General features: G+C 44.5%; 1 protein-coding gene across 1 annotated transcript in view; it reads left to right on the top strand.

Moving 5' to 3' along the window:
• Nucleotides 1-8,938: 8,938 nt before the first annotated feature.
• SYT9 (synaptotagmin 9) overlaps nucleotides 8,939-16,105 on the top strand; it is a 137,957-nt gene continuing 130,790 nt past the window's right edge. The window contains exon 1 of the mRNA XM_024757027.1: nucleotides 8,939-9,083. Coding sequence (XP_024612795.1) covers nucleotides 8,939-9,083 — 145 coding nt within the window. The remainder of the gene's footprint in view (nucleotides 9,084-16,105) is intronic.

The following is a 16,105-nucleotide window of genomic DNA, read 5'->3' as shown; positions in this document are numbered from 1 at the left end:
CAGCATCATTTTCCATGCGACACGATGTGAGCAAGATTGGAAAGCACTGCTCTAAAAAATATTTTTCATGTTTTCTGTCCATCCAGATTCTTTTATACAATCTTTGTTTTGAGAGTTTCCCACTGTGGTAACCAGCCTCTGAGATGTCCTCCAATGATCCCCAAATCCTGGTTTTCACACCCTTGTGTCATCCCCTCCCACATTGTACCAAGGTTTAGTCTGTGTAAGTAACAGCACATGACAGAAGTCACTTCTAAGATTAGGTTGTAAAAGAATGTGGCTTATGTCTTGGCCTCTAACTCTCTTGGGTCATTCACTCTGGGGTAGCCAGCTGCCATGTCTTGAGAATACCCAGGTATCCCTGTGGAGAGGCCCACATGGCAAGGAACTGAGACTTCCAGCCAATAGCCAACCAGTAAACCTTCTTGAAAGCAGCCCCAGTCAAGCCTTCAAATGATGCAGCCCTGGCCAACAATTGACTGCAATCTCATGAAAGACCTTAAACTACAACCACCCAGCTAAGTTGCCCTCAGGGTCCTGAATTCAGAAACTGAAATAACAAATGCCTGTTGTTTTAAGTTGCTAAGTTTCGGGCTAATCTGTTGGGCTACTGTTACATTGCAGTAGATAACTAATGCGTCCCCCTTTTGAGCCCTCCACCCCAAGGTGGAAGCCAGAAACTCTCTTTATTTGCTTCCCTTACACTTAGGGTGAATGCAAGTGGCCTGAGATTTGCCAATCTGACCCATCTGACTGAGACTTCAGTTCAGTAACTGATGACATGAAGAAGAACTGATTATGGGAAATGTGGTGGAGGGAGATTCAGCTCCCAGAGGAGGCAGAAGTAAGTTGCTCGTGGTAAATCTCATGCCCAGCCTCTATCACTGTGGACTGCTCTGCCAGCCCCCAGTGGTGGCGGGAGTGGTAAGATGTCCATTGGAGCTGTCTGCTGATGTAACCTGGATAGTGTTCCCAGATTCCAAACCTGCTTCACTCCAGGACATTCTTTCACACATTTTGTTTAAACCCTCTAGTGAGCTGTGTTTTTGGCAACTAGGAACTCAGACTGACACAGAAGCCTTTGAAATTAAGAAAACACTGCCTCAGAGTGGCTTAAATAATGTGGAGATGAACTCCCTCCTGTAACAAGAAGGCTGCAGAGGTATGCCATCAAGACTCTGGATCCACTTTACTAGATCTCTAGAGGCTATGCCCTTCTGTCTGTGTGTGTGTTCCATCCTCTCTGGCTGGTTGCAATTTGGCTGTGACAGTTCCAGGCATCAGATGAGACACGACAATGTCCAGAGGTAGAAGGAGGCTCTATTTTCCTTGTATCCTTTTGCAGGAGTGAGGAACCTTACTCAGGAACCCTCCATAAACTTTCCTTCATATCTCATTGGCCATAATTTGATCAGGTGCTCCTTCCTAAAGTAGTCACTGGTAAGGAGAATGGTATTACCACTATTGCCGGGGATTAATTAGGTCCTACCTCTGGGATCTGGGGATGGAGCCAGACTCCCTTGAAGCTCCTGGCCAGGAGGAAGAAGGTGGCTACATAAAAAACATTAGGGCTCTCCTAGAGATTCAGAGATTCTGGGTAAACAAGCAACAGTCTGCTATAGGAGGTTATTACAGTGTCCAGGCAGGAGATAACAATGGTTTATTTTAGGGTAATGGAGTGGGAACAGAGAGGAGAAAGCAGATTGGGATATATTACATGTCTAAAAGCAAAAAGATTTGCTGGTGGATTGAATTAGGAAGGAGAGCTTTGGGAAGAGATAAAGGGAACGATGCATTAGTTTATACCTGAGCATTTAAATGCATAATTTACCTAAATGAGGAAGTTTGGGAAGAAACAGGTGAGGATGGAGTTACACATTTAAATGGTTACCAAGTAGACAGTTTCACATATGAGTTTGGAGCTAAGAGGGAAATCAGGGGTGGAGATCTGAGCTTGAGAGTCACCAATGTACAGGAAGAATTTAAAACCCTGCAACGAAATGAAATGCCTTCGGGGAAAGTACAGCAAGAAAGTAGAGGCCCAAGAACCGAGCTCAGGCCAGGTAGAACATCTAGAGGGCAGGTAGAAGAGGAGATGCCAGTAAAGAAGAATGAAACTGAGCAGCCTGGGGGAAAGAAAACCAAGATGGAACTCAGAGTTCAGGAGATGATTCAAGTCGTCCTCCAGCCTCTCCTGTTCCGATTCCTCTCCCCCTCTCCCACTCCATCCCCAGATGTCTGTATTTGAAGGTAACAGCCATCTTCTGCATTTTAACGTGCATGTGTGTTTGGAGTTTCATATAACAAATTTAAGTGAGTTTCACTCCTAATTGAGCCTAAAAATCACCAGAGATTGAACGAAAATAGGAATATAATTAGGAGGAAAAAATATTTCAGAAAACTTGTCTCCTTTTTCTTTCTTGAATAATATATGCAAGACATTTCCCTCATAAATGGCATGGTAAAGGGCTAAAAAAATAAACCCACAAAACAAGCATTGAATGTATCTGTTAATACCCCGAACATTTTAAAATTTTAAAAAATGAACAAGACCACCTCTTACTATTTTAATGAGGCAGTATCCTTAAAGCAGTTATTATTTTGCAGTTATTGAATGGGAGGAAAACTTATGTCCAGTAGTGGAAACTCTTTCTGCAGAATCTCAACTCTGGTGAGTTGCAGACAGAGAAGCTGAGGTCTCTGTGTTGGAGGAAGGCAATTCTAATTCCTACACGAATGGCCAAAGTGCAGAAGAGAAGTAGGAAAAGCAAGCAGACCAGGAGATCAGTGGAGAGGATCCAGACTACAGTGGGGGCTCTGATTTCTTACTCAGGTGGGACTGGGTTAGCAGAATAATAGGAGCACAGAGTGTTTTGCTTGTAGTTTATGATGTAATCACCTGGGCTTTAATCAGTTTGTTATTTGTCGTTTTTCCCTTGCTGCTTTCGATACTTTTTCTTTGTCTTTAATTTTTGCCAATTTGATTACTATGTGTCTTGGCGTGTTTCTCCTTGGGTTTATCCTGTATGGGACTCTCTGTGCCTCCTGGACTTGGGTGGCTATTTCCTTTCCCATGTTAGGGAAGTTTTCGACTATAATCTCTTCAAATTTAGTTAACTTATATAATTCATTTTAGAGTGTGGATTTGGTTTTCCTGCAGCCATCCAGGGGGATCATAAGCGGCTCTAAGAATGTATATAAAACTTGAAAAATCCTGGCATGCAATTCTGATATGAAATTCATGGGGAGGCATATTGTGTGATAGTGAAATTTCAGTTTTTGGAGTCTCCATAATGTGGATTTGAATCTTGATTCCATCATTTGCTAGCTCTGTGACCTTGGCCAGGTGACTTAGGCCTCAGAGTTTGTGTTCCCATCTAAAAGCCAGGATAATAACAATATGTATTTCAAATGGTTGATTCAGTTAAAAGAAACATATAAAGCACAGCAGACACTATGTAGTGCAGAGCAAGTACTCAAGAAATGTTGGCTATAAATGGCCAGTCTGGAAAGACCACATGGGATGTAATTTAGATTGATCAGACCATCCTCATATGCAGGAAACAAAATCAAGGTGTACATCTGATTGCAGCCACCAGAGTTGGTGAAAGCACAGTGCCAGTGCTGGTCTTTCAGCGACTTGGGCCATTCAGCTTCAGCACATGGACTCTGTGCTCTCACCTGGACCCACTGAAACCACCTGCAGAGGAGGGCAGTGTTGTGGGCAGGGCTCAGGAGTGACATGGCCCATCACTACCACTGATCACCTGTGTGACCTTAGGAAGACTACTTTATTTTTGTGCTTATGCTACTTCAGTTGAAAAGCGGAGATAGTTAATAACAGTACTCTCCTCATGGGGTTGTTATGTAGATTATATGAGCTAATCTGTTTAGAGCATTTTTGTTTTGTTTTGTTTGTTTGTTTTTTTACATCTTTATGGAGTATAATTGCTTTACAATGGTGTGTTAGTTTCTGCTTTATAACAAAGTGAACCAGTTATACATACACATATGTTCCCATATCTCTTCCCTCTTTCATCTCCCTCCCTCCCACCCTCCCTATCCCACCCCTCCAGGCGGTCACAAAGCACCGAGCTGATCCCCCTGTGCTATGCGGCTGCTTCCCACTAGCTATCTACCTTACGTTTGGTAGTGTATATATGTCCATGCCTCTCTCTCACTTTGTCACAGCTTACCCTTCCCCCTCCCCATGTCCTCAAGTCCATTCTCTGTTTAGAGCATTTTTAAGAGTGTTTGGCACATAGCATGAACTCAAAAAACTATAGTAAAAATAATAGGAATATGATAATTATCATGATAACTTTCAAACAGACCTGTAGAATTCCAAAGTCTACTTTTCCTGATAAAAGCTTTGCAGAGTGGATTTATGGAAAGAAAATGAGAAGAAGAAAATTAGGAGCAGATAGGTTAGAGGTGGGAGAGAAAAGTCAAGAAAATTTGCAATGGGGATAACTCAAAGTATAAGCAGTACTAAAAGGGTGAAGTTTTGAATAACGAATGCAAGATAGAAGAAGAAAGCTTCAATATGGAAATATAATATTCAACCCAGAAGTTGTATCAAAAAAACTCTTGCATTAAGTGATCCCTCAATAGACATTTGAAAAAAAAAAGGACAGTTGATGAATTGACTGGTTAATTAAATGTGATTTAGTACTAAACACTTTAGCCAATAACCTGAAGCCTGGGTCTTTGGACAGAGTGAGGGCTGAGAATAACATGCGGTCTTCTTATGATCTTCTGAATAAGGCTAGAGGCAATACAATGGATGCTTCTCTGTCTCTGTGTTTCTGTGTGTGTGTATACACAGAGATTATTGTCAAAGCTATTTGTTGCTAAGCAAAGATAATGAAAGGGATTGTTGAAGCTCTAAGTGCTTAATACCTTAATATGGTTACCCATAAACATTCACGTCCACCTCTTCTCTTAATAAACAGGCACCTGAGTGCAGGTCAACCTGCTCTTCATCCATTTTCAGCACTGAGGAGGGAGGGAAGCTTGCTGTGGAAGATAAGGAAAGGTGTGTGTTATTTGGAATCTTTTCTTCTGGCACTTCTTTAGCTAGTTGGACATTCCATGACCACTGTGATACAGTCTAGCCAATTTTGGACTCCATCATCTTCTCTCTTTCCAGCATCCAGAGAGACTCCAGCTGTTTCCCAGACCTGTCCAGGGTGAACGACATCACCCACTTTGAAAGGCAGCTCCAGGGATGCAAAATGTATTTTTTAAAAAGTTATTTGGTGAGGGAAGGTCCTGAGGTCCAAGTTGCTCTCAGTCAGCGCAAATCTGACCTCTGTTCTGTCCTCTGGCCTCGTTCTGAAAAGATGAACAAATGGAGAACCATGAGTATCTACTAAGAAGCAGAGGAGTGCCAGGTCCTCTGACCCGCATCATCACCTTCTGTTCCATTCAGTATATCCTTTTATGGTGTATCTGTTAAACAGTAAAGCTAATAAATCTCTACTTTCTTTAAAGTCAAAGAAATTGGAATTAGAACTTTGTAACTGGCAACCATAAAACTGGGAAGGAACCCACACAGCCTAGGAAGGAAGAATAAAGATAAAGCAGAACCACCCGCTTCTTGATGCAATGATAGCAGACACGTGGACAACGTGGAGTTACACAATCCAAATTTGCTTTCATTTCATCTCTCAGGAAAAGCTTACTACAAACAGGGAAGGACCAAGCTCACAGGAGACAGATGCCCAAGGTGAGAGAGCAGTTGTTATGGAACACGAACCCAGTTTGTCTCTTGGTCCAAGTGAATTATACTTCAGGCTCTGGAGCAAGTGTGAGGATGAATCCCTGTCTGGGATAATTAAGCAGGAGGTTTGTGAGTATTTCACGGGAGTAATTGCTTGGAGAGAGCATGGGCTCACTAAGAATAAGTCATGCCAGTTGAATCTTATTTTCTTTTGCTAAAGGCAGCTACCTGGCAAGGAACTGAATCAAACAAAGTGCCAATTAATAGGAAGTTCTGCCATTAGGAATCCCAAACCACTTCCCAAGTGCAGAATCTAGGTCTTGGGAGTAGGAGTGACAATATGGTCTAAGAATGGCATGAAAGACTTATGGGACTTCTATTTTTCCAGCTTTATGGAGGAATAAAGATAAAATTGTATATATTTAAAGTGTACATGATGATTTGATATACATATGCATCTTGAAATGATTACCAAGGTTAAGATCAAGTTAACACATCCATCACCTTGTAACTTTTTATTAAACTTTATTTTTTTGTGGTGAGAGTGTTTAAGAGTTACTCTCAGTACAGTCAACATGTGTACATTGGATCTTTATAACAGAATTTGTACCCTTTGACCTACATGTCCCCATTTTACCCATCCCTAACCCCTAGCAACCATCATTCTACTCTTGTTTCTATGAAGATCGTAGAAACATAGACAATCAAGAAGGATTTTCTTCTTTTTAAGGTTGAATAATACGCCATTGTGTATGAGTGTGTGTGTCTGTGTGTGTATATATATATACAATATTTTCTCTATCCATTCATCCATTCATGGGCACCTAGTTTGTTTCCATGTCTTGGCTATTTTGAATATGCTGCAATGGACATGGGGGTGAAGATACTTCTTCAAGTTAGTGATTTCATTTCCTTCAGATAAATACCCAGAAGTGGGATAGCTGGATCATACGGCAGTTCTATTTCTAATTTTTTGAGGAACAGCCATAGTTCCATAGTTGCTGCCTCAATTTACATTCCCACCAACAGTGCGCCAGGATTCCTTTTCCTACGTCCCTGCCAATCACCATTCTGATACTGGGATATCACTTCCACACATTTTGTTGGTTAAAATAAAACTCTCCTAAATAAAATAAAACTGTCCTAAAACTCTGGGCTTGCAATTCTAAGTGTCATCAGGGGCTCACCACGTATAACCCAGGTCAGTTTTTGGAACTTCTATGGCTTTCATTCTTTCTCATTCCATTAGCTGCAGTCTTGTCAATTCACACCTGAAATGGTTTTCAAATTTGCTCCTCCTCACCATTACTCCACCAGCCCTATAGCATCCACACTCTCTCCCCCAGTTCTCTAAGAGTTCCCTCCTTTCAAAGACCAGCTTCTCAGCTGCATGGCACAGAGCAGCTCAGCCCGGTGCTTTGTGACCACCTAGAGCAGTGGGATAGGGAGGGTGGGAGGGAGACGCAAGAGGGAGGGGAGATATGGGGATATATGTATACACAGAGCTGATTCACTTTGTTATACAGCAGAAACTAACACAACATTGTAAAGCAATTATACTCCAATAAAGATGTTTAAAAAAAGAAAAAGACCAGCTTCTGCTCTACCTCCTCCGAAGGCTCTCTCTCTCTCAGTGAATTTATTTTCCCTCCTAGTTTTCCTAGGGCAGAGAGCCTACCTGCCTTTTCACAACTCTCTGAAGTTAGCTATACCTTTACAATTCTGCATTTTCTCTGCTATTCTAATGTAAGGTCCTTGAGGCCCCAGCGCCGTGTACAGCAGTATTCTAAAGCTTGTCTGTTGGGTGAACACTCTTTGGCATTCTGAACTACCTTTCTGCACAATATGATTTGCTATGAGATATCCCTAGCAACAGCACAGCCTTACGGCTAAAAGTGTCAGTTGTACAGATTCTACTCTGTTTTAGAGCAGGACAATAGTGTTAAGTAAAGGCAAAAAAAAAAAAAAGTCAAGGTTCCCTGCCTCCCCACCTATGAACTTGGACAGGTGCTACTTTCCTGAGTCTCAGGTTTGTCATTGGTAAAATGAGCATAATAGTTGTACAGACCTTGCTGGGCTATCGGGGGAATTAAATGAGATTATATAGCTAAAAGATCTGTGGCACAGTGCACGCACACGCGCGCACACACACACACACACACACACACACACACGAGTTCAGTATTTCCTGGTTATCTCTACGCTTATTGCCTGAAAGGCTGAAGAGGTGGGTGTATGAGAGGTGCCCTATGTTCCCTTCCAAACATTCCAGATTCTGTGCTACTCTTCCTTGGTGGATGCTGGAGAATCAACTGGCCATCCTCAGGTTTCCAATCAGTTGCTTAGAAGACCAGCCAGGGTCTACGAGGCTCCAGGTAAGTCCCAGCGTCTTTCTCAGGAGCCATTTATTTGACCTTAGTTCTGATCTGAGAGTCTCCACCTTTTCCAAATCACCAAGGTGGTCGAAAAGGCCCTGCGGTTGAGAAATTTTTCCTTTGTTGGAGAATCTCGGCCCCAGACCCCGCATTTGGGCGTGTAGCATCTTTAGGCCCATGGCTTATGCCCCGACTGCGCTTTTCAAGTTCAAAGCCGGGACTCGGTTCTCCAGATCTGGCGGGTGTGGTTCAGACTGCACGTTTCGCTCAACGCACCCAAGAACATGTTTTGGACTCCCGCGGCGAGGGGCGGTGGGAGAGGGTATGGGTTTGCATCGGGACAGGGCGCGCACCCGCACACACTCTCCAAACCTGGGCGTGGTCGCCCTGAGCACGAGGTCCCGAGCCGAGTCCCGCGCTCCTCTAGGAGCCCGCGAGCGCCCCCCTTCCCCCGCCGGCGCTCAGGCAGGGGCCGCCGGGATCCTACCCCTTGGCGCGCACCCCTGACCCGCCCCGCCCCGCGGCGGCCACGAGGGGCGGGCGGAGCGCTAGGAAAGAGGCGCGTTGGGCTGTGCGGCGCCGCCTCTCCTCCTTGCCGGGGGAGGGACGGAGGGGCAGGGCGGGAGAGAAAGAAAGCCCGACTGACCGGCTGGCCAAGAGCTGCATGCAACCGGTGGGAGGCCGGGCCGGCTGGGGCTGGGGCTTGGGCTCGGGCCGTTTCTCGGCGGGTCCCTGGCGGCGAGCGCGGACGGCCCGGAGGCGGCGGCTCTGAGCTGGCAGGCGGAGGGTTGTCTCCCGCGCCCGCCTGCCGGGCTCGGTCCGAGGATGCGGGGGGGCGATGCCCGGGGCCAGGGACGCGCTCTGTCACCAGGCGCTGCAGCTGCTGGCCGAGCTCTGTGCCCGCGGGGCCCTGGAGCACGACAGCTGCCAGGATTTCATCTACCACCTGCGGGACCGCGCCAGACCCCGGCTCCGAGACCCAGGTGAGTATCGCCGCCGCTGCCGGGCGCGACCGGAGGGCCCCGGGCTGGGCGTTGCGGCCGCACCGGGCCCTGAGGCAGGAGAACGACACGGACTGGAGGGAGGAGGGCGGGTGACCACCGAGCTAGGGGAGGGCACCAGGAACTAGCGCACGGTGGCCTGATGCTGAACCCGGACAGGGACCCCGGCGGAGGCTGCTGCATGGAGGCCGGGTCCGGGTGGGCTGGCGCGGGGTTGGAGGCACCACGCCCGTCACCTGCGCTTCTGTCACCGGGGCTCCTGGGGGCGGCTCCCGAGCTCCGAGCTCCACTTCCCGGGCTCTGCGCTCCGGGCGAGGAGAGGCCGCGGCGCTCTCGCGAGCCATGGGAAGGGGGACGAGGCCAGAGGAAACTCTGGGAAGTTGGGAGTTGGGGACGGCCCCGGGCTGCGGTTGAATCCCACCGGGCGCTCCGCATCCTCTTCCCGGATTGCCCATTTCCTGTCCTTGGTCTGGGGTGAGAAGGGCGGGGCGGGAGCCGACGTTGGGCCGGGGACTGAGAGCTCCGGGTCCTGGGCAGCCGGGCCTGAACCCGTTCCCTCCGGGTCTCTCGGCGTGGAGGCGGCCTGGGCCTGGGCTCCCGGCTCAACCAGATTCCGCCACCGGGCACACGAAGGTCAATGGGCTCACGGGTCATGGCTTGTGCACCTACAGTTATTCCTAGTGAAAGTTTCGAAGCTCCTAACTTTGGAAAGTTCATTTATTTTCGCCTTTGACCAGTTACGGTTGGAAGAGGGAGTTTTAGTGGAGCCGTTTGCCTTCCCCAAGGGTCCTGGGTCTCCCACATCTTCTCATCCACTGCTGGTTACTGAAAGACACATTCCTTCCAAATGTTTACTTGAGATTCTTCTCACCATGAGGAATCATTTTCTCGAATAGTCTCTCAACCTGAGTACTAAAAAAAAAGCATATTGTGGTTGGATTGTTAAAGATGGGGTAAGAAAAGGGCCCTTTCCCTGATATTCCTGTGTATAAATATTGGAAATGAGCTGTTGGTGTGCAAAGTATCCAGTATGAATTTACCTCATTTTAAGCCAATCCATTATATAAAAATTCATTTACCCAAGGATAAATTAGAGAATTATTTGATTCATAAAGAGGTATACACTGAGCCTGACTTCAATAGCATTTCCTTGATAGTATATCCAAAATGGGTCTGTGGGGTGAAGAGAAGTCATCTAATAAAAGTTTATATCAAATTTTCCCTACTCAAAGGCTTTTTTTGGTAAAAGAAAGATTATTGCTCCGCATTGTCTGTGGTTACATTAATTAAGTTTATGGGATGATCACTAATGTGTTACTTCAAAGTGGAGAATTAAGTCAAGAAATATTGTTGATTTCAAATGATTTCCCCAGAGGTTTAATGCCCAGCCTTTGTGCGCCTCCTTGCTGGACTGATGTGCTGCGCAGGCTGCAGACAGGAATAAGAGCACTTGGTTCATGAACTGGGGGCCCAGGATGGTGTCCTCACTGGGGAAAGTTCTGTCCTTAAGCAGCAGGAACAAGAAATAAACTAGCTTGGTTCACCCAAAGGAAGTGTTAGTGTTGAAACGTGCCGCTTCTTTGCCTGTTGACTGTGCCAGGAGTTCCCACTGTTACCGCACATGAGCGGTCCTCTTTGGCTTTACAAGAGAAGATGGACGAGGCCTCTCGCCGAGTTGCATGTTTAACACTCCACATCTTTTTGGCTGATTTTGTGCCTCTGCTCCTCTTAATATTCGAGCTAGATCCCATGTTCTAAAGTTTCCCTCAGCCCCTGCGCTGGGAAGCCCTGAGGAAGAATCACAGAGAAGACTCCTTACAAAAGACACATCTGATTCCTTGGCTGAGAAATAGCCACAGATAAAGAGTATGCCGTGCTGCTCTCTGAGTTCCTGAAAGCACTGCTCTGCTTTCTTAAACTAGGGCACAGTGGCTTTGAGGTAGCCCCATGACCCTCGTGATCTTTGATTTGGGTCAGGAAGTAGCCTGTTCACGAGGCAGGCGTGGGGAGGGGGACCGTGAGTGCAAGGTCAGAGGAACTGAGGCTGCAGCCCACATCCAAAGTGTACCCTCTCTTCCAGGGCAGTGCAACTCAGGCCAGCATCTCTCTTCATCTCCCTCCTTCCTCTCCTTGCCCACATTAACTCTTACATCAGATGCATTTGTCTGCATCCCTGTAAAGCTGTTTGGTTGCCCAAGCCAAGAGTGCCTTTAACTTCCGAGCCCTAAAAGCTGAGTGGTTGGAGTAGCTGCACTGCCCAAAGCTGTGAATGGCGCCGCTGCTGCAGTGTAGTGGGACCCGGCACAACCATGCCCAGCAGCAGCCCTAGCACGTGGGTCCCTAGAGAGAGTCGTCTCTGTAAATGCGTGACTTCCTTTTCTGTAAAGGAACCCACATGAATGCCATGTTTCAGCTTTTTCTGCCCATTGTTCATCCCTGGCTACCCAGCGGTAGCTAGGTTTTCTCAAGCTCAACTGAGGAACTTTGGTTTTGAAAGGAGAAACCAGATATAATTCCCTATGGACAGCGGAGTGATACCACATCTAGGATGATTGTTCATTTTTTCAGTGGTGGGATAAGCCTGGGTCACACATCAGTGGGCCATCAGAAAGGTTATTCTTTGCCCAGGTAGTTGCAGTGCTCTGAGGTAGGAGTACAGTCCTTAGTGTTCCCTAACTTGGTATTGAGAGAGAATGTGATGAGGCTAAGTCGTAAATTGGAACTGGAATACCTCACCCAGTCCTTCATCTGTACCAACTATGGAAAGTAAAATTGTGGATCTTTAAGCTGAGGGTGAGCACTTTTCCATAGAGAGCAATTAGAATCCTTCTGTTAGGTGTCATTATGTTGTTTCATATATTGGCAATGTCCGGCATAAACTCGTGAATCTCAGCGAATAGCCTTCACAGCAGAGGGAAGAGCAAGTGCAAAGATCAGGAGATAGGAGCGTCCTTGATGGGATGCAAGGAATAAGTTGAGTTCCAGCGTGACTCGTGCAGAGTGAATAAGATAGAGAATGACAAGAAATACGGTTAACGGTTGGAGGGGGAAGATCATGTATGACCTTCTAAACCATTATAAGGACTTTGGTTTTTACTCTGAACGAGAAGGGTTTTAACAGAGAAGTGGCAGCTCTCTGGCTGCTGTGTTGAGAAAATGCTGTTGAAGTTCAAGAGTGAAGACAGGGAAACTTGTTAGCAGGATTACTCTAGTAACCCAGACAAAGGGGATAGTGGACATCAGTTTGAAGATACAGCACTAGGATTTGTTGATGGAATGGAGGTGAGTGGTGAGAGAAGAGGAGTTAAGGGTGACCCCAAGGGTTTTTTTTTTTTTTTTTGCCGTACGCGGGCCTCTCACTGTTGTGGCCTCTCCCGTTGTGGAGCACAGGCTCCGGGCGCGCAGGCTCAGCGGCCACGGCTCACGGGCCCAGCCGCTCCGCGGCATGTGGGATCTTCCCAGACCAGGGCACGAACCCGTGTCCCCTGCATCGGCAGGCGGACTCTCAACCACTGCGCCACCAGGGAAGTCCCCCAAGGCTTTTTGACCTAAGCAACTCCATTTACTGCATAGGGTAAGACTTAAGGAGGAGCAGAGTTGGAGTGGGGAGGAAAATAAGGAAGTTTTTGTTTTATTAAAATTTTTTTTGTTTTATTAAAGATTTTTTGGTGTGTGTACATATTAGATGTGCGATGTCTCTAAGTTCAACAGGGACCTGAAGTATGGAAGTCTTCTTTAATGTTATCAACTGGAAAATGCTCATACTTTGTAACTGGGGACTTCACTCTCTCTCCTCAAGAGGGCCAGTTGATTGTAGGACAGCAGTTATTAAAAGGTCTTTCCTTGCGTGGAATGAAAAGCTCAATTTAACTTCTATTTGTTGATCTCGATTATACTTATTGTAGTCAAAAAAGAATTCGTCTCTTCTCCATTTGGCTGTTAGGGGGTAGCGATTGTAACTTTTCTCATCCTTTCGTTTCCACATCTGGAAAAGAAAAGAAGATTGGATCGAATGGTTTCTAGGTTTTAACCATGTTTTATTATTTTCCTTGTAAGTCTTTTCTTCTGAAGGGTGCCAACCACATCTGTGCCAAGCACTTTATGTAGGTCGTTTCCTTTAATCCTCTTAACATCTTCTAAGACCTCGCTGCTCAAAGTGTTCGACTGTGTGCCAGACCTACCGATGTGAATCTGTGTCTTAACAGGATCCTCAGGTGATTCATTGGCACATTAACGTTTGAGAAGCATTGCCAAAAGAGATTGGTATATCTGAATAAATCGAACTGCAGAGAGCTAAACTAGCCCAAGGCCATGGGTTCCATTTAAGAAAAAGAGTTGAGCTTAAGTCAAAGTAGCTTCTAGGTAAACACATCACATATACTAAGAATCTAGGAGTTGTTGTCAATGAAAATTTCCTAGTTTTTTTTTTTTCATTTAGATGTCCTTTCTCTGTTCTGTTTTTCTATAATGGATTTAATCTCTAAGTGTAGGTTAAATTCTATGCAGTTATACAGATTTTGCTCAATATTTTTATTTTTACTTTTTAAAATTGAAGTATCGTTGATTTACAATGTTGCGTTAGTTTTAGGTGTACAGCAAAGTGATTTAGTTTTATACACACACACACCCCAATATATTCTTTTTCAGATTATTTTCCATTCTAGGTTATTACAAGATACTGAATATAGTTCCCTGTGCTATACAGTAGGTCCCTGTGTTTGTCTATCTTTATATATAATAGTGTATATCTGTTAATCCCAAACTCCTAATTTATTCCTCCCTCTTTGGTTACCATAAGTTTGTTTTCTATGTCTGTGTCTGTGAGTCTATTTCTGTTTCATAAATAAATTCATTTGTATCTTTTTAAAAAATCCCACATAGAAGTGATATTATATGATACTTGTCTTTCTCTTTCTGACTTACTTCAGTTAGTATAATATTCTCTAGGTCCATCCATGTTGCTGCAAAAGGCATTATTTCATTCTTTTTTATGAATGAGTGGCATTCCACTATATATATATATATATATATATATAATATATCACATCTTCTTTATCCTTTCATCTGTCGATGGACATTGCTCAGTATCTTGGTCATGAATTCTTTTATTCAGGATACTGGTTTTCCATTGACATTCCAGCTTTGTATTTCTAGGGATTTTTTTCTTCATTTTCTGGTGAACTAGAGGTTGTTCGCTTGGTCAGGGTGTCAAATAGAGCTTTACGACACATCACTGATGACCCCTCCTTACGACACATCACTGATGACCCCTCTTTCTAAGTAGATGTTAACCCTAGTCAGGAGAAGCTTTCTCTAGACTGGTTTTCAACCTTGGTTGCATATTAGAAACATTTAGGGAGCTCTGAAAAACAAACAAACAAAAATAAAACAAACAAGAAACTACCAATGGCTGAGCTCTATCCTGACCAATTAAATTGGAATCGCTGGGGGTGGGGCCTGCTATCGGTATATTTTTATATAAGTTCCTCTCTTGGTTGTAATGTGTACCAGGTGGAAGACAACTGTTGAGGCCAATAAGTGAAGGATGAACCCACCTAACTCTTCTCAGCTCAGCTCACATTTCTTTTTTGCAAAATTAGGAAAGATGGTATCAAGTCGGGGGCCTTGACTGTTACCTTGTACAGTCATCACCCAAATCAACTAAGTGATTCTTAACTTTCTTTTGACAATATTACCCCCAATTTTTATTTGAAGGACTCTATATAAAAATATCATGAGAATCTATTATATCCACTCAATTTGGGGAAAAAAAAGAACAAATTGAGAAAATCATGTCCAAAGAATTTCATTGAAAGGCCAGAATGTGGAACCGTCACTAGTGTCACCTTATATTGATTTAGAATGAAATAACTTATAAAAAGGTGTACATGTAAAATAATAATTAAATGCAGTCCCTAAGGAAAAGTCTCCAACAGAATCATTGAGATTAAACTTTAACCTTAATTCAGATTTTCAGAGATAGTCAAGTGAAAAATCATCCTTAAAACACTGGATTTTTATGAATAGACATTGGTGTGACTATGCACGATGGGATTAATTTTTAAAAATTAATGTTAATTGCAATCAGGAACTAGAGCGTCTTCTAAGGAATGAGTGGCATATTGGATGCACAATATGTGAAGATTTAATTTGCATTACTTCAGTGACATTTTAGGGCTTCTTCGTAAATATTTTATCTAAACAAGTGTGTTTTCATCTCCACGGGATTCCTCTACATGGACCAGTGAGTGGTTGAGTCATGAGGTAATTGTCAAGAGGGAAAAACAAAAGCAAATTGTGGTAAAGGCATCACAGGCAGCCCTGTGGCCAGCTGCCTCTTTCAGAATAAACAATCAAAAGCCAACTTCTTGATGTGGGCTAAACTCTCAAGGAAAACTTAAGCTGACACTTAAGGGAAATCATCCTAAAATTCCCTGTTATGTTTAGAGCACAGGCATTGCTTTCATTGTAAAAGCATACTGGCACTTTTGTGTTTGTGTGTGCTCGTGGGCTTTCTCATGTGGTCGGGTTAAAAAAAAAAATCATAATCCCTTCCTAAGTGACTTACTTGAGGGAACTAACAGGTTCATGTGCTCAGGTGTGTAGAGAAAGGGAGGAGCTTAGTGGGGGGCATCAGTGGGAGAGCAGTCTCCCTTTCCAAAAGATAAGTATGGAGTATGTATTATTACTTTCTAAATGAAATCACAATTTGAGCCATAAATGTTCACCACGACTTTTTCTTTTCAAGTTTTGCACTGGGTTGGCTTGAAGTATGGCTTTAAACCAAGGCAAACCCCAGCAACTTGGCTTTGCAGATCTCCTTGAAATATTCATGTGTCCTCGTGCATGTATTCTATCACACCAAAACTTTTATACCAACACTGATAGAACTGCACTCGAAAGAAAAAAGAAAAAAATCTCACCCGGGAAATCAAGATGACAAAGTGGAATAAGCAAGAGCTTTGGAGTCAGAATCTGATCCTTCCCTTACTAGCTTTATTGAG

Source organism: Neophocaena asiaeorientalis, unplaced genomic scaffold, assembly GCF_003031525.2.
Source record: "Neophocaena asiaeorientalis asiaeorientalis breed wild unplaced genomic scaffold, Neophocaena_asiaeorientalis_V1.1 scaffold504, whole genome shotgun sequence".
NCBI classification, from domain to species: domain Eukaryota; kingdom Metazoa; phylum Chordata; class Mammalia; order Artiodactyla; family Phocoenidae; genus Neophocaena; species Neophocaena asiaeorientalis.
Note: the sequence above shows the minus strand (reverse complement) of the source record. Positions and strands in the feature narration are given on the sequence as shown.